A 21,961-nucleotide genomic window follows, 5' to 3' on the forward strand; every position below is an offset into this window, starting at 1 on the left:
ACAATACCTGATCTAGACTGAGCAACCTCAATACCTAGAAAATATTTCAGTCTGTCGAGGTCTTTAGTTTGGAAATGCTAAAAGAGATGTTGCTTCAAATTAGTGATACCATCTTGATCATTGCCGGTGATAACGATATCATCAACGTAAACAACTAAATAAATACACAAATTTGGTGCAGAATGCCGATAAAAGACTGAGTGATCAGCTCCACTATGAGTCATGCCAAACTGCTGAATTACTGTGCTGAACTTCCCAAACCAGGCTTGAGGAGACTGTTTCAGACCATAGAGTGACCTACGCAATCGACATACAAGGGTACTAAACTTTCCTTGAGCAACAAAACCAGGTGGTTGCTCCATATAGATTTCTTCCTCAAGATCACCATGCGAAAAAACATTCTTAATGTCCAACTGATGAAGAGGCCAATAACGAACGACAGCCATAGATAGAAAAAGACGGACATATGCTATTTTAGCCACGGGAACAAAGTGTCACTATAATCTAGCCCAAATATCTGAGTATACCCTTTGGCAACAAGCGAGCCTTCAGTCGATCTACCTGACCGTCTGGGCCAATGTTGACTGCTTAAATCCAACGACAACCAACAATTGATTTACCTGCCGGAAGGGAAACAAGCTCCTAAGTACCACTCGTATATAAAGTAGACATCTCATCAATCATAGCCTCCCTCCATCTAGAATGAGAAAGTGCTTCACTTGTAGTTTTAGGAATGGAAATAGAAGACAAAGATGATACAAAGGCATAGTGTGGTGAGGATAGACGATGATAACTCAAGAAAGTATAATGTGGGTTAGCATTTCAAGTGGATCGTATATCTTTTTGAAGTACAATCGGTTGGATAGGAGAAGGCAAGTTTGCAGTAGGAGCAGGGTCCGACACATGACATGAATCATCTGGGACTACAACTGGACGTGGATGACGATGATAAGTCAGGAGTGGTGGCACTACAACTGGAGATGTATGAGAGACCGTAGATTCCTCAAAAGTTGGTACAGGTAAGACCTGAGGTATGGGTAAGACCTCAGATACATCAGGATGATTAGAAGATGTATAGTAAGGTTGAGACTTAAAGAATGTGACATCGGCGGACATAAGGTATTGATGAAGTTTGGGTGAATAACAATGATACCTTTTTTGAACTCGGGAGTAACCAAGGAAGACACATTTGAGGGCACAAGGTGCTAATTTATCTTTTCCTGGGGTTAAGTTATGAACAAAGTATGTGCTTCCAAAAACACGAGGGGGGATAAAGTAAAGATGTGACTGAGGAAATAGTATGGACTGTGGAACCTGATTCTGAATAGAGGATGAGGGCATTCTATTAATTAAATAACAAGACGCAAGGACTGCATCTCCCCAAAAGCGCAACGGAACATGAGATTAAATGAGAAGAGTGCAAGCGGTCTCAATGAGATGCCTATTCTTCCTTTCTGCTACGCCATTTTGTTGAGGGGTGTACGGACAAGATGTTTGGTGAATAATTCCATGGTGAGTCATAAACTCCTGAAATTGGGAGGATAAGTATTCTAAGGCATTATCACTACGAAAAGTACGAATAGAAACACCAAATTGATTTTGTATTTCAGCACAGAAACTTTTGAATATAGAAAGTAACTTAGAATGATCTTTCATTAAGAAAACCCAAGTGCATCTTGAATAATCATCAATGAAACTAACAAAATAACGAAATCCTAAGGGTGAACTAACTCTACTAGGACCCCAAATATCAGAATGAACTAATGAAAAAATAGACCTGAATAGACCCTCAGTACTATGTGAAAATGTAGCACGAGTGTATTTCCCAAGTTAACATGACTCACAGTCTAAGCTAGACAAACTAGGCACCATTTTTTGCAGCTTGGATAGACTCAGATGTCCCAAACGTTTGTGAATTAGGTCTGGAGGATCTGTAACAGAGCATGCTGTGAAGGAATTTGAAGAGGTAAGATGGTAAATGTCTTGTGATTCATGCCCTGTGCCAATCGTCTGTCCTGTACTGCGGTCCTGCATGAGAAAAAAATCATCAAAAAAGAATATGTCATAATGTAAGACACGCGACAAACGACTAAGGAATGCTAGATTAAAAGGAGAGTCAGGGACTTAAAGAACAGAGTCTAGAGTGACAGAAGATAAGGGTTTGGCTTTGCCAACCCTTTTTGGTTTTGTTTGGATCCCATTAGCTAAAGTAATAGCAGGAAGAGATTGTGAATAAACAATATCAGACAAAAGTGATTTATTACCAGGGATATGATCAGAAGCGCCTGAGTCCATGACCTATGAACCAAGAGAACTAGATTGTTAAACACAAGCGAAAGAAATGCTTAGCTTACTAAACCAGCAACAACAGAGTAAACTCCCATATCCGTGAAGGACTGCTTTCCAGTAAAGAAAAACTTACCCGCAACAGAAACATCAGGTTTTGCAACCGAAGCTACTTGTGGTAACGTTTTCTTACTTGTCGATACTGGAGGAACTCATCATATTCTGTATGAGCAATATGAGCATTATTGGATGATTGATTAGGCTGAGCCACAGATGCTACTTGTGGAGATATCTGCTTACTTGTATGATTTCGAAGGAACTTATTATATTCCTTTAGAGCAATAGGATAATAACTGGGTGGTGGACCATGCAAAATATAACATATGTCACGAGTGTGCCCAAGTTTATGACAATGACTACACTTGGATCGTGGTTTTCCAAAACGCCCTCCTCCTCGCCGATTCTCCATAGATTGATATAATTCATTTTTCTATGATTTGAGATGCAAGAACAGAGGAGTCAATGGTGGGTGATGAGGCTACTTTGTGATTGGGAGGCCCGGCAAGACGTAGTAGATGAGAGAATAATTCATCAATTGTAGGAACTACAGGACTAGCTAAAATCTGATCACGCATTGAATCATGGTCAGTAGGAAGTCCAGCAAGTGTAAGAACTAGAAACAACGTCTGTCTGTGCTTTTGTTGTTTTTCCACATTCGTTGTAACTGGCATCAACATTTCAAATTCCTCCATGACTGATTGTACTTGTCCCAAGTAAGTAGACATATAGGAATCTTGTTTCTTTAAGTTGGTCATTCGAGCTATCATATCATAGAATCGAGATATTTCATTAGTGTATAAAGCACAAGCGTTTTCCCAAACTGAATAACATGTCTAGGATGGACGAAACAAGGGCATCAACTTAGAATCGATAGATCGCCATAGGAAGCTACATAATTGAGCATCAACCTTCACCCATTGTGCTTTGACTTTTGCATCTTCCTCACTAGCCTTGGCCTTTTTATCTACCACACAAACATTATTGGTTAAGTGATCTTGGACGCCTTGACCCTTATACCGCAGCTCAACCGAGGAAGTCCAAGCTAAATAGTTTGAGCTTCCCATTAATGGTTCCGAAGTAATCATAGAGCTTGAACATCCTATATTTTTGGAGCCAAAAATATCAATCCCGAAAGACATTATGAAATATATATATAGGAATCTGGAAAAGACAAGAATCTGAATTCGGGAAAAATTGTATATATGAAATATATAAAATTTGGAGAAAGTTCAGTCGCTGAAAATTGAAAAGACAGATCTGACTGCCGAAATCTGTCGCAATCAAAATATAAATATATGGTCAACCTTGCGATGCAGAGGCGACCATACTGGAAAAAACAAAAAGTAGAAAAACTGGTCGGAAACTGCTACACACGCCGACGCGTGAAGCGCGTGGCAACGCAGATCTGCGGCTTTTGGTGGTGCGTGAGGGCGTGTGACTTAGCAGATCTTAGAGGAGCTCACTAGGGTTTGCTCGCTTGAGTGTTACACACCTCGTGGTGTTGTTGGTTTTCACACAACACTTACAGAACAAAAAACTACGCAAACCAGCCTCTAAGGGTCACCAGAAACTGACTGGGTTTCTTTCTTGTAAGTTTCTCACCAATGCTTTGATACCATGTGAGAAATATAGGAGAAAAATATTATTGAATTGCGTAAGAACAATATTACACAAAGACCCTATTTATAGACACTATAAAACAATCCTTTTCCAAGTAGGATGCTATAAACTATTCCTATTTCTATTCCTATTCTAAGTAGGATTGTGTACACCTATTCCTATTCTAACAATGGTCAACTGAGACCAACAGTGCGATGGCGCCGTGGCCCTTAAACTAGAAATCCTTTAGCATGATCGTGTTCCATGCGTGATCGCATTGGCACCAGGAAAAAAAATAAAACTACACCGTTTAAATCTGGGTTTTCTTGCCCAAAACTCACCCAGACCTCTCAGGTCCCAACCCAAACCATCCCAACAAGTCCCAAATAGCAATGTTGACTTGTACAAAGTCTGAAACCGTAAAATGGGGCATTCAAATAAAGGGCTTGGGTTGTTATAAGTTAATAGCTTTCTTCTCTTTTTAATTAAAAATTGAAAAAATTCATATGTTCATTGAATTAAATAATGAATATTCGTATGACGTTCTATGTGCTTTTGCATGACTCATTCCATGGTATTTTTCTCCTCAAGGAAGATTTTTTCTCTATCACCTAAAAATGACCTTGTCGTATCTGTTGATGTTGTCAATATAACCTCTGTTTCAGCTAAGGTTGTTTTCTTGTTATACAGGTGAAAGTGTTTGGGTTGCTCGTTAAAGGGCTACGGATTGGGCTGGACTTGTTAAGATTGTTGCAGAAGGAATATCTGACCTCTTCCCTAGCTAAAGTTGTATCCTTGCCTGTTCTAGATGGTGACAATGGGCTTGATAAGTTCCTCACCCAATTTGAAGCAGCAATTGATAGTGACTTCCCCAATTTTCAGGTTGGTGATACAAGATACTTTTGGCTCTTTCCATGTCAAGAATGTTTTGGACCATTATATTTAAATCGCTTTTAATCTTCAACAGATGAGAATGTGCTCACTTCTCTTTTCTTCTGTTTTTCTCTATTTTTTGGTAATTATCTGAGAAATCCTCTGTGGGCTTCTAGTCAGACTCTAGTCGGCATACAAATTCCAGAGAATGTAGGCCTGGCCTCTACCCTCTACCCTCTAAAGAAAAAGAAAGTGCTTGCTTGTTGATTGTCTAATTATGTGTGTTAGAGTCTGGCCATTAATCTAGTCACAGTTTTCTAAAATCTGCATTTTCAAGTTTTGTGATTGGTAAGGAACTGTTACAGTCCTTTATTGTTTGGAAGAAGCAGGTGTTTGAAGGCTTTGGGAAACATAGTGTAAGATTGACCTATATATCTTCTGTTATACTCGACAGTTCATAACTTTATTTCTTGTTTTCTATAATCAAAATTCTTGCTTATGCTTATTTTTTGAAACTTTTCTGGATTAGCTAGCATAATAGTAAATTGGAGACAAATACTATGGACAGGTTAGGTTCTAGTTAAGTTTTATGTATAATATGGCACATTGTTTGGTGGTCATGTTTGTCTTTGAACCCCAGTGTGAATAACAGTCTGCTGCTTCCACATAAAAGCATCATTTTGGTACTGGAATTGCTTCCTTTCCCCACAGCTGTCAAAAACCATTATATCCCCCCCCCTCTCCCCCTCCAAAAGAGGAAAAAGTGAACAGTTTACCAGTTCATGAATTTAGCTCCATCACTGATCCCTACGTAGTGATCTGGTACTTTAGTTTGATGCTTAACCGTAGTTATATGGATTATAAACCTAATCATACAATGCTTAGGGTGTGTCCTTTTGACGAACCTTTTGTTTAAGTAACCTCATGCTGCAGAGGGCTGCGTCAGTAATTCATTTTTCTTGTGCTGTGTCAGGACCATAATGCTACTGATTTTGATGCTGAAACGCTATCCATTTTGATGGAGTTATTTATTGAGAAGGCTACTGAGTGGTCTCAATTCATTTATGCCATAAGTTGTGTTGATGTATTAAGATCATTTTCCATTACTGCAAAATTTTCTTCTGGAGTTATGTGTAGACCAGTGATCTTGCCTCTTTCAAAGCCGTCAAATTTCTGCAAAGAGGCTGGTGGACCAACACTAAACATCAAAGGATTGTGGCATCCATATGCTCTTGGCGAAAGTGGAGGACTTCATGTTCCTAACAATCTCCATCTTGGAGGGAATGCAAATATCCGTTATCCTCGTTCTCTACTGTTGACCGGACCAAATATGGGTGGAAAGTCAACTCTTTTACGTGCCACTTGTCTGGCCGTCATAATGGCTCAGGTTCATTCTTTTCTAGGTTCGGAAATTCTCTCATTTATTGATTTAGATGGTACTTGGCTTCTGGAGTTTAAAGATATCTGTTTTACTGCAGTTGGGTTGCTATGTGCCTGGAGAAACATGTGTGCTTTCACTTGTGGACATCATCTTTACACGTCTTGGAGCCACTGATCGAATCATGACTGGTGAAAGTAAGTACTATAAAAGAATTTGAACTATCTGTCCTACCTCTCTTTACCTTCTGTTTAATATCTATGCAGTCATTCATTCTTTGGACGGATGTGTTTTCTAATTTACTAGGAAAACTCTAGTTTAAGATGTCTGCCTACCATTGTCCGCATGAAATAAAAATCAGAAAAATAAAAGAGAAAAGAGGTAAAGGACAATTTAGTTTGGACCTGAAGAGGCCAATAATTGGCTGCTTTTGGAATATTCAAGTGATAGTCTTCCTCGTCGTGACTACTCAGCTTGGGGAATATCTTATCATTACCACAATGATAAAAGGGTTCCTGTTCTTTTCAGTGCTACAGGTAGTCTTCTTATGTAAATATGCTTCCTACTTTATCACATAGTAAGTAGGAGTTGAAGTATAGCTGTGGACTTGTGCTGGAAAGTAGAAAGTACCTTACTCTCATTGATGCAAGCTAGGTTGCATCAAGCCCATTCACAAGGAGTCAAACTCGAGATCTCTAAGCACTACAAGGATTATTCATGAAGATGGAAGTACTTGAACACACTTTGATGCCATCTCAGGGATACCGTAACATGATTATTACCTTTGATGCAATATCGAGATGCGGAAATCGAAACGCTAACGCTAAGAACAAGAACAAAGATGAACAAAGATAAAAAATAGAAGAATGACACAAGATGGATAAGAATTGAGAACCTATGTTACTCGGACTCTCCTAAAATGCTTTCGTACCCGTGTCAAATCCTCCAAAAATGCACTAATTTGGAGGATCTGACACGCACCGGTTGACATTTATGAAGAGTCCGAGCAACATAGTTGAGAACAATGGCTATATGACAACCGTAAAGATATGACACCTTAGTCTAACTCAACCCCAAAAGCTAGCTCACGACGGATGATTGCCCAAGTCCATATAAGGAGGCCACTAGTCCATTCCCCAACCAATGTGAGACTTTTTACCCACTTTGACAACCCCTTCACGCCTAGGCCAACTAAAGCGTGGACCCAGAGCCCAAACAGGGTGCCATACAATATGCCATGTCCAGGAGCTCCTTTCAAATAACAAAGAATCTGTTGTAAAGCTTCCAATGTGTGACCGTAGGCATTGACATAAATTGGCTAACAATACTTACTGCAAAGGCAATATCTGGGCGAGTCACAGTGAGATAGTTTAACTTCCCAACTAACCTCCTATATCTCTCTGGCTTATCAAAAGGATCGCCATCATCTTTCATAAGATGCACATTGGGGACCATTGGAGTATTGCAAGGTTTGGCAGCCAACTTTCCAGTGTCTGCAAGTAGGTCAAGAATATACTTTCTCTGAGACAGAAAAAATTCCCTTCTTGCTTCTATTTACTTCTACTCCTAAGAAGTACTTCAACTGACCCAAGTCCTTTGTATGAAACCTAGTATGCAGGAAAGACTTGAGAGCAGAGATCCCCACGTAATCACTTCCTATGATGACAATGTCATCAACATATACAACAAGTAGAATAGTGCCAGCTACAAATTGTCGGTGGAATACGAAATGATTACATTTGCTCATTTTTAGTCCAAACTCCTGAACTACCTCACTGAACTTTCCAAACCAAGCTCGGGGACTCCGCTTCAAGCCATACAAAGACTTCTTCCAGTGACAAACTTTTCTATACTCCCCCTGAGCAAAAAAATCAGGTGGTTGCTCCATATACACTTCCTCTTGAAGATCACCATGAAGAAATGCATTCTTGATATCCAACTGATGTAAAGGCCAATTCTCAGAAGCAGCTAGGGAAATGAATAGCCGGACAGAAGTGAGTTTAGTAGCTGGAGAAAAGGTGTCTGAATAATCCTCCCCATAAGTCTGGGCATAGCCTTTAGCCACAAGTCTGGCCTTAAGTTTGGCCACAAAACCATCTGGATTGACTTTAACTGTGAAGATCCACTTACATCCCACTGATTTCTTTCCCTTAGGTAAATCGAACAAATCCCACGTGTGATTTTCCTCTAAGGCATGTATTTCCTCAAGCATTGCCTCAGACCATCCAGGATGGTGCAAGGCCTCCTTAACTGTTTTGGGTACAGAGCTGGAGTCTAGAGAGACAATCAAAGATCTAGACGCAGAGGACAAGTGGTCATTGGAAACAAAATTAGCAATGGGATATGTGGATTTGCAAGTACGAGTACATTTGCGAAGAGCAATGGGGAGGTCTTGCTAGCACAGACGGTGCAGGTTCTGAAGGTACAATAGTTGATTGGTGCTCAATAGAAAAACTGGGAGATGGAGGAACATCATTTAATTGTTCTTTCAAAGCATGGGTAACTTGATAGACTAACCGCTCATCTTCCTCCTCCTAATTAGTAGAAACGGGAGGTGCATAGAAAAATGGGGTAGTCTCTGAAAATACCAGATCAGTTGACACCAAATATTTGCCAAGTTCTGTAGAATAACACCGATATTCCTTCTAAAGTCAAGAATAGCCAAGGAAAACACATTTCAATGCCTTGGGATCCAACTTGGTAATAGATGGTCGAACATCTAGAACATAGCATGCACTTCCAAATACCTTAGGTTCCATTGGAAATAGGGACTTGTTCGGGAAAAGAACACTATAAGGCATGCTATCAACAAGCACACTGGACGGCATCCGATTAATCAAAAAACAAGCTATAGAGACCGTTGCCCAAAACTGTTTAGGAACCTTCATTTGGAACAAAAGTGCCCAAGCTGTCTAAAGTAAATGCCTATTCTTCCTCTCAACAACTCCATTTTGAGATGCTGTATCAACACATGAAGACTGATGGAGAATATCGTGTTGTCTCATGAATGACTGAAACAATTCTGACATGTATTCTTTGGCATTATCACTCCTTAGAATACGTACTGAAGCACTAAATTGAGTTTTGACTTCAACATGGAATGCACTTCATAAAATAAATCCAAGTCATTCGAGAGAAATCATCCACAAAAGTAACAAAATACTTATGCCCAGCTTTGGAAATAATAGGACATGGTCGCCCAAACATCAGATTGAACTAATTCAAAAGCTGACTCAACCCGCTTATTAACCCAAACCTACCGAGATGCGATGGTGTTTTGCAAACTAGCATGACTCATAGTCTAAGGAAGAAACATTCTGAAATTGAGGATAAAGCTTCTTTAACATAGGTAAAGAAGGATGTCCCAACCGACAATGTGCTTCGAATGGAGACACGACACAAGAGTAGGCACCAAATCGAGGCTCCCATTCATCAAGAATATAGAGATCATCAGATATATGTCCCTTACCAATTACCTGATTTGTTGTAAGATCACGAAACAAACAATGATCGGGAAAGAATAAGACATAACAATTAAGGTATTTGGTAATTCTACTGACAGAGATCAAATTAAAGGTCAATTTTGGTAGAGTTAATACAAATGACAAGGTAATAGTTGAGGTTGGTTTAACGGTCCATGATCCCACAATGTTACAAGTTGAACCAGTAGCTACCGTCACAGGAGAAAGTGCTTTGTGTGATCGAAAGCTAGAAAACATATTAGAATTACCTGTCATGTGATTTGTGGCGCCTGAATCAATCACCCATTTGTTCGATGAGGAGAAAAGACATGTTTTTCTTGACTCCGCAAATGTAGAAACTGAAATGGGTTCCTTAAGTGATTTTTGAAACTGAGAGAATTTTGCATACTCATCGGCCGAAACAAGAATTATCTTCTTAGTCATTTTTCTCACAAATATATCTAGTGTAATTCTTGACAGAAAGCAAAAGGAGTTCAACAAGTCTGATCCAACAGTTCCTCTCAAATAAATCTACCAGATTGAAGAAATACACAATATTTTGTAGAATCAGAAAAATAAAATTACGAGGCAGTAAACCGAATAATATTCAACCATGTCAAAGAGCCGATATGAGCAACAAAAGCAGCAAATGATCTATAATCAGAATGTCTAAATTTGACTGAACAATGACTGTTTAACCAGATCTCAAATTCAGATTTCTGAAACCCAAATTTTTGTGTCTCAGCAGCAACAAAAGACTAATACCAGAAGAAAAAATGAAGTACAGACCTTCAAAAAGAGATTCAACACCAGAAGAATACCAAAATGTGTTGTGATTGAAGGGAAGATGCCGGAGCAGTAAGCCAAAAACAGATATGTTGGATCACACGCCGGTGAGTGGAAGACAGAAACGAGGTGCAGGTGGCACGTGAGGTTCATTCGCTGCCACCCTAAACGGAGATGTCCTTTCCGGCCAGAAATCTCCCGTCTCTTCTTATGATGCTGGTGAGATAAATTTGTCACTCCTAATGAGTGACCCAAACCTTTCTTAGGCTGCCAGGAAACTAATCGAACTTCTAAACAAAAAGTTTGAGCCCTAGGCTCTGATACCATGTAAAGATATGACATCTGGGCCTAACACAACCCCAAAAGCTAGCTTATGAGGGATGATTGCTCAAGTCCATATAAGGAGACCACTAGTCCATTCCCCAACCAATGTGGGACTTTTTACCCACTCTAACAACCAATACCCCCAATTACTAGATTTCAAAAAGCACCAGTTCTATAGGAAGCAAGACACAAGAATGAGACTAATAGGCAACAATGACTATATTAAAGCCAAAGCCTCCTATGAAGAACGCCAAACAAGTACCTATACTATAGAGACATCCTCAAGAGGAATGATCCTCAAGCAAGCAATCCCATCAACATTTCAATAAACAATGGCCTTAACCCTAACTCCCTCAAGAGTATCACTATTCAAGTGAATTGCCAATAATATGAAAAATAAGCCAAGTCTAAAGGAGCTATTCTCCACTATTTATAGCCTAGGCTAATTATTACAAAAATACCTTTAATGAAATGAGGTTCTTCTTAGACAAGAGGCTTGCATTTTAGGAATAGCCACTTTGCATACATAGCCTCTTTCTCCCTTCTCCAAGTAGTTTTGTAAGGGAACCTTGTACTTCCACTTTAGCACGTTCTTGAGCTTCAACTCTTCATTCCAAGCACCCTCCAGGTTTCCAAAGTAGGAACTCAAAGACATGTCTACAAACTCCTTAGCTCGGCTTCGTGTGCAAGGTTTTGATGAAACTTGACTTGCATCATTCTCCCTTTTTTGAAAAGGATTTGTCCTCGAATCCAAACCTTGCAAATGCATAGGGAGGACAAACAACAAGAAGAACCTCATAGCATGAGGGGTAACAAACCTACCAACATGCCAAGGACGCTCAAATTTGTTATATATCCAAGAATCAACTTTAATCACAAAGAACAAATCCTCACATGAAGCATAAAATGCTTGGCTGTTCCCACGATCATGCAATAAGGATGTCGTAAAAGTCCTAATGGCAAAGCAATGGAATTCAAATTGGAGTTCATTTTCTTCCGTTCTTTTACTTGTTTGTTATGGAGTTCTGTGTTATGTTCTTAAACTATGTTGTGAGTAACTAGATTCCTTTCCTAACTATATCATGAGTAACTAGATTCCTTTTATTGGATTTTGATCGAACCTTTAATCGGATGAACTTGTGATTGTGTTTAATTATTATAAAGAACATCTTGGGCCTAACTTAACCCAAAAGCTAGCTCATAACGGGAGGATTGCCCAAGACCATATATGGAGACTACCCATCCCTTTTTCAGCCAATATGGACTCTTCAACACCCCACCTCATGCCAGGGCTGTTCATCTAGTTTGTAGACAAATTAATCTGGGGCCCATCATTGGTAAATATCCATTGGAAGGGGTCTTTCTCTTATACCATGTAAAGAAATGGATCTTAGGCGTAACTCAGCCGCAAAAGCTAGCTCTTCCGAACTCTCAACTGTATCTCCCTTGAGTTCTTCAGTTGACTCACATTTTTCTCGCATAATCCCCATCTTCTCTAATTAGAATAATTCATACTAGGGTATTCAAATGCCCTCTTCCCCCTTCCTTGGCACTTATAAATTAGATAGAACTAGAAGGTGTAGGAGTAGAAGTTTTTGAGTTAAAAGGTTTACCTTCATCTTTGGTCTCTTTTTCCTTGAACTTATCATCTTGAGTTTTAGGCATGGATTTGTCCCCTTGAGTTGGTCAAGTCTTCTCGGGAGTAAGTGTTGTAGTGCAGCGTCTCCATGAACTAGTTGCCTGCTTTCTCTTATTTTGTCTTTCTACTTTTACGGTCAAATTAATTAACGCATTTAAATTACAAATTGTTGAAGCTCTACTAGATCAAAAATATCCCTATTTAAGCCATTAACAAATCTGGACATAATGGCTTCCTCATCTTCATTAACACTAGCTTAGATCATGGCCATATCCAATTATCCATAGCTTTAAAGTAGGGGTGACAATTGGGCTGATTGAGTCAAATTTGGATGAGTCATAATGGGTCAAGATAACAAACTGATCAAGACCCAACCAAACCCAAATTTGCTTGGGTTAAAATGGGTTGGGTAATGGGTCATAGAACGGGTCAAGACCCTACCCAACCCAATTTTACTAAGTTTAGCTATTTTATTTGTTCTTTTAAAATATTTTAGTAAGTAACTAATTTTTATTTTAATTATGGATATATATAACATATCAAATAAAAAAAAATTAAAAAATTTGACAAGATTTCTCATGAGTCAATTTGGGTTGCATATCAATTCAATTTTTAATGGGTTGAGCTAATAAATGGACGGGTCAATAAACCCCTAAAACTTAAACGGGTTGGGTTTGGTTTTGCCACCCCTACTTTAAAGTAATCATCTACAAACATAGAACCTTCCTAAGAGTTTGAGGACATTGCTTAAGATCTCTTTGAAAGTGTGATGGCACAAAACACTTCTTCATAATTCTCTTCATCTCGATTTATGTAGCAATGGGTGGCTCTCTAGTCTCTCGTTTGTCTCTGCTAAGTTTCATCCCCCAACTAGCAACATAGTCAGAAAATTCAACTACATCAAGTATAACCTTGTTACATTCAGAGTAGTCAGGTAATCAAACATGGCTTCTATTTTTCTCTTCCAATCAAGGTACACGTCTGGATCCCTTGTTCCCTTAAATTTGAAATCTCCATCTTGATGCTACTAAAGTGATCATCTTCTGCTCGTGCTCGTGGTTCTCTACACCTTAGTTCATGAATTTCTTCAAATTCATCCTCAAAGTCCTCCAATGCTTCTTCTCCATGTTGCACATAAGGAGTTCTTACAACTTGTCTCCAAATAGGCAAATAGGAGGCCTCAAATTTTGATTAACCCTCCTTAGACCGGCTATGTTGTTGGGATTCACCCTTCTCATCTCAGCTATATTAGTGCTTATCTCATCCATTTGAGTCGACATCCTTTGAACTTGTTGGAACATGTCATCATGTTGATGTCATTCTTTCCTTTTAGTTTAGGCTCTCGATGAACTCTTGTTTCATTATTACTATCTGAAAGAGACATCTTAACATACAAATCAAACAAGTGTATCTCTCTGTCAAAGTCGACTATTCCGCTCAAAACAACTCTTGTCCGACCTCTCGTCTTATTCCTCTCAAAACGACTCTTGATTGGTAATTTTTAGATTTATAAATAAAGTAATAAACCTAAGTCACAATCTCTAGGGATAAGTTAAGGAGTTAGAAAAGGAAAGTGAAAGACCAAATCTTGATTGAATGAGTTTTGTTAGTAGAAATTAAAAAGGAAAGAAACTTAGAACCCAAACCCCAAGGGTTAAAAAGATGTTACCTTAACCTTCAAGATCTTGTGTTCACCCTCTTGTTTTCTTTCTTGACTTGGAAACTAAGTTGATTTCTGATACCATGTCAAATTAGGTCTTGGCCTAAATCACACCCCAAATAGCTTTCTCAAGGGAGGTAGATTGTCCTAGGCTTATAAGAAGCCTAGGATTCCATTCATTCTCCGATGTAGGACATTCCATACATCACCCCGGTCGCGCCTAGATCCGGACATTCTTTATGCGGGTTCCATTGCCTGATTCGGTGCATGCACATTTCATGGACCGAGGTATTTCCACCCCTGCAATTGTCCGGTTTCCTGAGGGGCCACATTGGGCCTAACTCTAATACCATATAAAGAAATGGACTTGGGCCTGATTCAACCCTAAGGGTCTGTTTGGAAAGCCATCTAGTAATTGGAATTGGTGTAATTACTAGGGTAGTAATTGCTTGCCTAGTAATTACACAATCTAGTAATTACAATGACACGTTTGTTTGCCAAAATGTAGTGTACTGTTTGGTTGCACAAGTGCAATCATAAGGTTATTTTAAATTTTAAAAATAAAAGTTAATCATTTAAAATTTAAAATTTAAAATTTATTTTAGACAAATAAGGACTTTTATAAACGATATTAAATTAAATAGTAATTAATAAACATATGTTCTTAACTAATATTATAAAAAATAATGTATTTATATATTTTAAATTAGTATATTCTAATTAATTTAATAAAAAAACTGAAAGTATAAGATTTTTATGAACATCATGAAATGTATGTTGGACAAAAAAATTAATATTATAAATATAATGCCATAAAATTATTAAAACATTTGACAAAAAAATAGTCTATCAAGTTTAACTAAAAAATAAATGGTTTGCAATGTGAAATATCAAGTGAATACTATTAAAACAAAGGAAATTGAAAATATGTCATAAATTCTAAATTCAAAGGGGAAGCTCGGTGCATTAAGCTCTCGCTATGCGCAGGGTCCGGGGAAGGACCCTACCACAAGGGTCTATTGTACGCAGCCTTACCTTGCATTTCTGTCAGAGGTTGTTTCCAAGGTAAATTCAAAAAAAAAATAATTAACAGAATACTCTTATATCAAATTTTAACACAACGTACATAAACATGGTTTTAAAAATTAGAATACTACCAAAATATGCAAATAAAAAATAGAATAATAAATAAATAATATGAAAAATTGCATGGAATCACATGAAAAAGTAAAGGTTGAGAATGAGAAGTAAATGACATATAAATAATAATAAAAAAATAATATATTTTTAGAAAATATTAGAATAATAAAAATATTTTAAAAAAATAATAGAAATAAAAAAATAAATTAAAATGAAAAAATATAAACATAACAAGAATTTTAAAAGTTTCATGTAATTACATGGTGTAATTATACCAATTTCTTTTTCTCCCTTGTTAATTGAAGAGTGTAATTACTTCTCTTTAATTACACCAAGTTCCTCTCTTACCAAGTAATAACTTGGTCTACCAAACATGCCAAAGAGTGTAATTACAACCAATTACACCAAATCTCAATTACATTGTGGCTTTCCAAACATGTCTAAATGCTAGCTCATAAGGGGAGGATTATCCAAGGTCATATAGGGAGACTGCCCGTCCCTTTTTATCTAATGTGGGACTCTTTTAAAAATTATACTTAAGTCGTTTATATAATCTCTATTTGTTCAAGTATGTAATTATTGTAGTTAATTGAAGGGCCTCAATTAGCTGTGCCGCTATATCTTGCTTTACTTGAGAAAAACTGTGAGATTAAGTTTTAGTTGAACATCACTTTGAAGTTGTTAAGAGATTAACGACTTAGATTTAAAAGTGGGTTTAGAGATAACAATGCTTTGATGTGATTTAGTGAATAATGTAAATGGCTAGCTAGAGTTGGTTCGAGAGATTAACTCTAGAAAATTAGTATACTTGATTGAGAGATATTTGTGGTAAGAAAAGATTCATAATTGAGAAAGAATAGTTCGGCGAGGTCATAGTTAACACGCTAAGAATTTATTCCCCACATTCGGGGAAATCATTGTCCTAGACCTCTTAATATAAAAAAAAAGTCGTTTTATTTTCTTGATAATTTTATTACTCGATTATTACTTCCTTATTAGTCTAGTAAAAAATTCAAAATATTATAGCTCGAGAAGTTGATTAAATTGCTTTTCTTGGTGATATGAAAGTTAACTGAAATAGTTCTATGTGAGATCGACTCTGGACTTAAAACTGGATTATATTTGCGATAAACGCTTATCCTTTTTAGGGCGTGATCATTAGCCTAAACCATAAATAGCTGAGAATAGCTCAATTAGGCCTTGTTTTTTTTTTTTTATGATTATTGATATTGCTCTCATTGTGAGAATTGAGAGGCTTTGGTAAAGCTCTTGTTGCTACTTGTTTGAGAGGTGAATTGCAAGGTGAATACAATTCCCTTGACGTTTACTTAAGAGATTAGGTGTTTATTTGGATTCCATTAATTGAAGAATTTAGCTATCAAAGGGCTTGATTTTCCAATTAATTCCATTCCTGTGTCAAGCTATCTATCTTTCTTTTCTTGTTCTTTGTTAGGGTTTCGTTTTTGTTTTTGGCTTGCATCATAGATAAAGATGATTTTTAAGTCAATGACACCAGATGATTGTGGTTTCACATTTGTCATCCACATTTTTAGTGTTCTGTGTAAAGCTCAAGCCAGAAACATATATGCCGCACATGGAGGATAAAATTTATTTGATTATCTCGTGTTGCACAAGTATTCATTCATACTTGTACATTTTGCAGGTACCTTCTTTATTGAGTGCACGGAGACCGCATCAGTTCTTCAAAATGCTACATATAATTCCCTTGTTCTTTTGGATGAATTGGGTAGAGGAACAAGCACTTTTGATGGATATGCTATTGCATATGCTGTGAGATTCTCCATTGTTTTCTTTTATTGGATGATTGATTAGCTGCATGCAAGAGTTCTATTTTCTTTCCAGAGATAGATTGTGGTAGTCTTTTTTTTTCTTTTGCATTTGTTTACCTGATACTTGATCCGTCTTTCCCAGTAAACTGGTGTAATAGTAGGTGCCTACCACGTATACATGATTATAGTTTAACAGCTTTCTATTTCAATGCCTCGAGTTTAGTTGAGTTACTCAGAATAAGTATTACCTAAAGATGTGGTGTGACATACCATATTAGTTTATCTGCAATTACTGAAGCGTTCATTTTTGCCATCTGAATTAGGTTTTTATGCATGTGATCTATTCCAAAGGTATAAGATCACAAGATATAGAATGGAGCTACTGTAGCTAAGAAATGGAACAAACTTGGGATTCAGCTGCCTTTAAGATTACTCTGCTTACTGAAAGAGACTCTTGATTGTCTGAGTCATTTTGGTCGTGACATCTTTGGTTTTGTTTCATACATTCAAACTGTGAGGTGTGCTTTTTGACATTTTATGAATTCTGTCCAGGTATTCCGGCACCTTGTAGAGATGGTGAACTGCCGCTTACTGTTTGCCACACATTATCATCCACTCACTAAAGAGTTTGCTTCTCATCCTCATGTGACATTACAACACATGGCCTGCTCTTTCAAGATGAAATCTCAAAGTTCATCTCCAACAGAGCAAGAACTGGTGTTCCTTTACCGCCTAGCCTCTGGAGCATGCCCGGAGAGCTATGGGATGCAAGTAGCCCTCATGGCTGGAATCCCGAAAACTGTGGTTGAATCTGCATCGAGTGCAGGGCAAGTAATGAAGAAAATGAATGGGGAAAGTTTTAGGTCATGTAAACGAAGAGCTAACTTTTCAACACTGCATGAGGAATGGTTCAGGACTCTTCTGGAAATCTCGAAGACGGATGGTGGATTTAACAATGACAATGACCTATTTGATACATTGTTTTGTTTGTGGCATGAACTTAACGCTGATAGATCCACTTGCTGAAGATGTTGGGTCTTTTGAATAGAGCATTACGCTGTGAACATAGGGTGTACATGTTCCTACATGCGGAAAAGGGTCAAAATGTTTTATTGGTCAACTTTATCTTTGTTATATTATTTGGTCAATTTTATCCTTATTGTTACGAAATTCAACAAATATACCCCCAAATTATTAACTCTTTCCCCCAAATAAGCCCCAATTGGCTGATTTCAATTGAAAACTACCCATTTCAAACAGATCTTGATTAAATTTGATCCATGACTCACCAGATAAAAATTCGAACCGGGTTCATTTTGTCGTTATCTTTTTTTGATCGGGAGGTTTTGACTCGAAACTTATTCAATCCTTCACCAATTGTCCCAAATATGCGATATGGATTACCTAATATGTTGATGATCTTTTGAAAAAAACAAACACTCAAACGAGCTCTATATTTCTCCCCTTCAAACTCACATGTACACCAGCTATCACCCCCATTCCCTCCGCCATGAACCACCTTTCATCCACCAGTGCTCTCCTCCACTCAAATAAGCCACCAGCCATCCAAACGACAAACAAAAAAGAATTCCCTCTTCAAGTTCAACATCCAAATAAGTTTTAAAAAATCTCTTCAGTTTTTTCTATTATTTTTACAAATCCTCTTTGAAAAGTACTGTACAAATCAATAAAACGAAAAACAAGATCATCAATCTCCGAAGCATTCATTGAACTCATGTGTTCCCTCAATAACAACTCTAGTACTACTACTCCTTATACGTTTTCTGAAAACAAATCTCAAACAAAGATGAAAGTCCATCTCTAAAATACTTCAATACTTGACATCCAAATAATAGATTTTCTCAATTTTTGGATTTTTTTTTCTCTATTTCTCTTTAATTAGCGTTTTGCTATGTATTTTTCTTCTTTGATTGTTATGACAGGTTTCTTGAAAGGGCGGATGAGGTGCTGAAGAGGGAAAAAAGAGGGGATTGGAATGAAAAAGAAGGGAAAAGGCTAAATGGGGATCTGGTGATTTGATTTTTATTTTATTTCTTTCAGGTTTGATCTGGTGGATTCCGGGTCATGTTTAATTGAGGGGAAATCTAAGCCCATGTACTAGCGAAATAATTTCAGACATATACCTTTTACCACTAATATTTACTAACTAATTACAATTAATACCCTAATTGATATTTCCTCCCACTGTAACTTACAAGCCGCAGCTTTTCTTCCTTCAACAATTAAAAAAAGAAGAAGAAAACTCTGCTCCTTTCCCGAATTCGTCTTCTCCTCCAATTCTCCTTCTTCTTCAATTCAAATCTATACTCGATTCCACAACATTTTATCAATGGAGGAAATTGCAGTTCTCCTACAACATCATGAAATTTGGAATTCAGAGCACCAGTACATCAACTTTGATGTTTAGGCAATAATAGTAGAATTTACTTTCAATTACGATAATTTAATCACACAAATCTCAAATTAACTCAAGACTATTGCTTCCAAAAACATTGAGATCAAGTATGCAATTGCGCCTGGATTCTCGCCATTGAAAATATCTAATGATATGGTTGTGAAAGTCTATATTGAGTTGAAGAAGAAGAAGCCTGAAATTATTGATTACAATCACACACCAATCAAAGTACGCCAATGATTGATTGTACAAAGACATCTGGAAAAAATACGAATCTATGAATTTTTGAAAAATAAATAGATTTTGTAACATCGATGATGTTGATAATTTTGCTAGTGAATAGATGCGTTCGCGAGACACAATTACAGACATCTCCAAGCAAGCAATTCAAGTTTATCAAATCTACAATAACAAATGCACTCTAGCACAAGCTATAAAGCGACATTTAGTTCATGAAGGTTTTCAATATAGAACTCCCGAGTCATGCAAAAACAAGTATAATATCTATACAATATATATATATATATATATATATATATATATATATATATATATATATATATATATATATATATATATTGTATACTTGTATTGAATCATATACCATGAGAGTATATAACATACTGTTAAAGTACAATGAGAAATAATCAAGAAAAATTGCACAAATATTGAATGAGACCATCGCAGTATATATATATATATATATATATATAGTGATGACATTATGAAGATTTGCCTAAGACATTCGATGGTATATTAATGATATTACCACAATATATTCATATATTATCATGATATTGACATGGTATAATTGAGAAACAATTACTATTTCACAAAGTCAATCCTCAATCCTTAATGTGAAACTTCCAAATCCTCAATGATACCATAACAATATATGACATATGTTACATATCATTGAGGAAAAATCATATATTCAGGTACAATTAGTAAATGATACCATCATACTATATATATACTGTGATGATATCATAAAGGATTTTTGAAGTCATTCAATGGTACATGAATGATACTATACAATATATTTGATAAGAATCGGGTTACTTGAATAAACAAGAAACTAATGTAGAAGCAAAAATAAATAGATTAAAAACAAGAATCAAAAGATATGCGAAATTGGAGAAAAAAATTCCGAAATTTAAAAGATGTGCTAAGAACATTAATTGATCTTAGTATTCAAAAAATAATGGATTAAAGCTAATTTATGATACTAACAGAGCAATTCAAGAACTTAGATCAAAGAGTGATCTAGACTCCTGTTTCGAAGAAACTAGAGACAATAAATATTAGAAGACTAATTACCTTTTTTAATTTAAGAATAAGAACCCAAAAATATCAAGTTAAAAAATTAATCTTATCTTCTAAGAATTGTTCTTATAAGATTGTAAGATAAATCCAAGCAGTCACACATGAAGGTGTAAGGAAGAAAAACTCTCAATTAATAATAATGTTGTCTGCTCAAAATAATAAAGCCTACCCCTATATAGAGAAAAAACTATTCCAAATAGAATGAGATCAGAATATACTTTTATGTAAATAATAAATAAAACCTAACTAGAAAACTTTAAACTAGGAAAGCATATAAAAATAATATCGAAAATTCTTCTCTAGGGAAATAAGAAAAAGTTACCAACTTTGATCAAAATATGTGGCCCCTTCTCAAGTCACTTGCATGTGACTTTTCCTTCTTTTTGGGTGAGGATTTTAAGCTCCTTTCTTGGCCAGAAATTCAGCCTTATGTGGTCCCCAATATTCTTCTATTTGTATTTGGAATTGAAACATAAAACATATGTAGTACTTAGTCTATTCTTCACCATAATTGGTGGACTCATTCTTGATTTTTTCTTCCATGATAAGCATCTTTTCGAGTTTTCATTGTAGCCCAATAATCTTGGCTTGCAACTCCTTATCTTAAGACCTTGATGATTGTCTTCTTAGGGCTTCTATAGCGTCATCCTTTTTCATGGAGCTATCATCCCCCATCCACCTCTTCTTGAAAAGAATTCATCCTCGAATTTGACCCTACATCAAACAAGGACAAGTCAGCAACATTGAAAGTAACACTTACTTGATATCCAGGCAGATCCAAATTACAAACATCGTCTCCAATTTGCTTAAGAACTTTGAAGGGTCTATTGCCTCTAGGATGCAATTTAGACTTCCTTTTGGAAGGAAATTGTTCTTTGCGTATGTGAATCCAAACTAAGTCTCAGGCTAAAAAATGACTTATTTTCGTTGTTTGTTTCTTCTCAAGGCAACATGTTTATTTCGCCTTTTAATGGCCAATTTAGTCTGCTCATGTATCTTTTCATTATCTCATCTTTATTCTTTCCATCAAGACTAGCAACATCATTAGTAGGAAATGACACTAAATCAAGAGGAGTAAGGGGGTTAAAATCATAAACAACTTCAAAGGGAAAAGACCCAGTAGAAGAATGAATAGTTTTATTATAATCAAATTCCACCAAAGCAAGTGATCTTCCCAATAAGATAATTTCTCTTTCAAAACAACCCTCAACATGTTACCTAAA

At 36.7% G+C, this 21,961-nt stretch overlaps 1 protein-coding gene across 4 annotated transcripts in view; it reads left to right on the top strand.

The window, feature by feature from the left end:
- LOC129893489 (DNA mismatch repair protein MSH7) overlaps positions 1-18,152 on the top strand; it is a 44,663-nt gene extending 26,511 nt beyond the window's left edge. Inside the window, exons 13-17 of one of the 4 annotated variants that reach the window (XM_055969025.1) lie at positions 4,636-4,827; positions 5,792-6,205; positions 6,297-6,393; positions 16,870-16,997; positions 17,549-18,152. In XM_055969025.1, the coding sequence (XP_055825000.1) occupies positions 4,636-4,827; positions 5,792-6,205; positions 6,297-6,393; positions 16,870-16,997; positions 17,549-18,022 (1,305 nt within the window). In that variant the 3' untranslated portion in view covers positions 18,023-18,152. Of the gene's footprint in view, positions 1-4,635; positions 4,828-5,791; positions 6,222-6,296; positions 6,394-10,402; positions 10,657-16,869; positions 16,998-17,548 lie in introns of those variants that run through there. The other 3 variants (XM_055969027.1, XM_055969028.1, XM_055969026.1) reach the window with 3 other exon arrangements.
- The last annotated feature ends 3,809 nt before the right edge of the window (positions 18,153-21,961 follow it).

Source organism: Solanum dulcamara, chromosome 6, assembly GCF_947179165.1.
Source record: "Solanum dulcamara chromosome 6, daSolDulc1.2, whole genome shotgun sequence".
In the NCBI taxonomy this organism is placed as follows: Eukaryota; Viridiplantae; Streptophyta; class Magnoliopsida; order Solanales; family Solanaceae; genus Solanum; species Solanum dulcamara.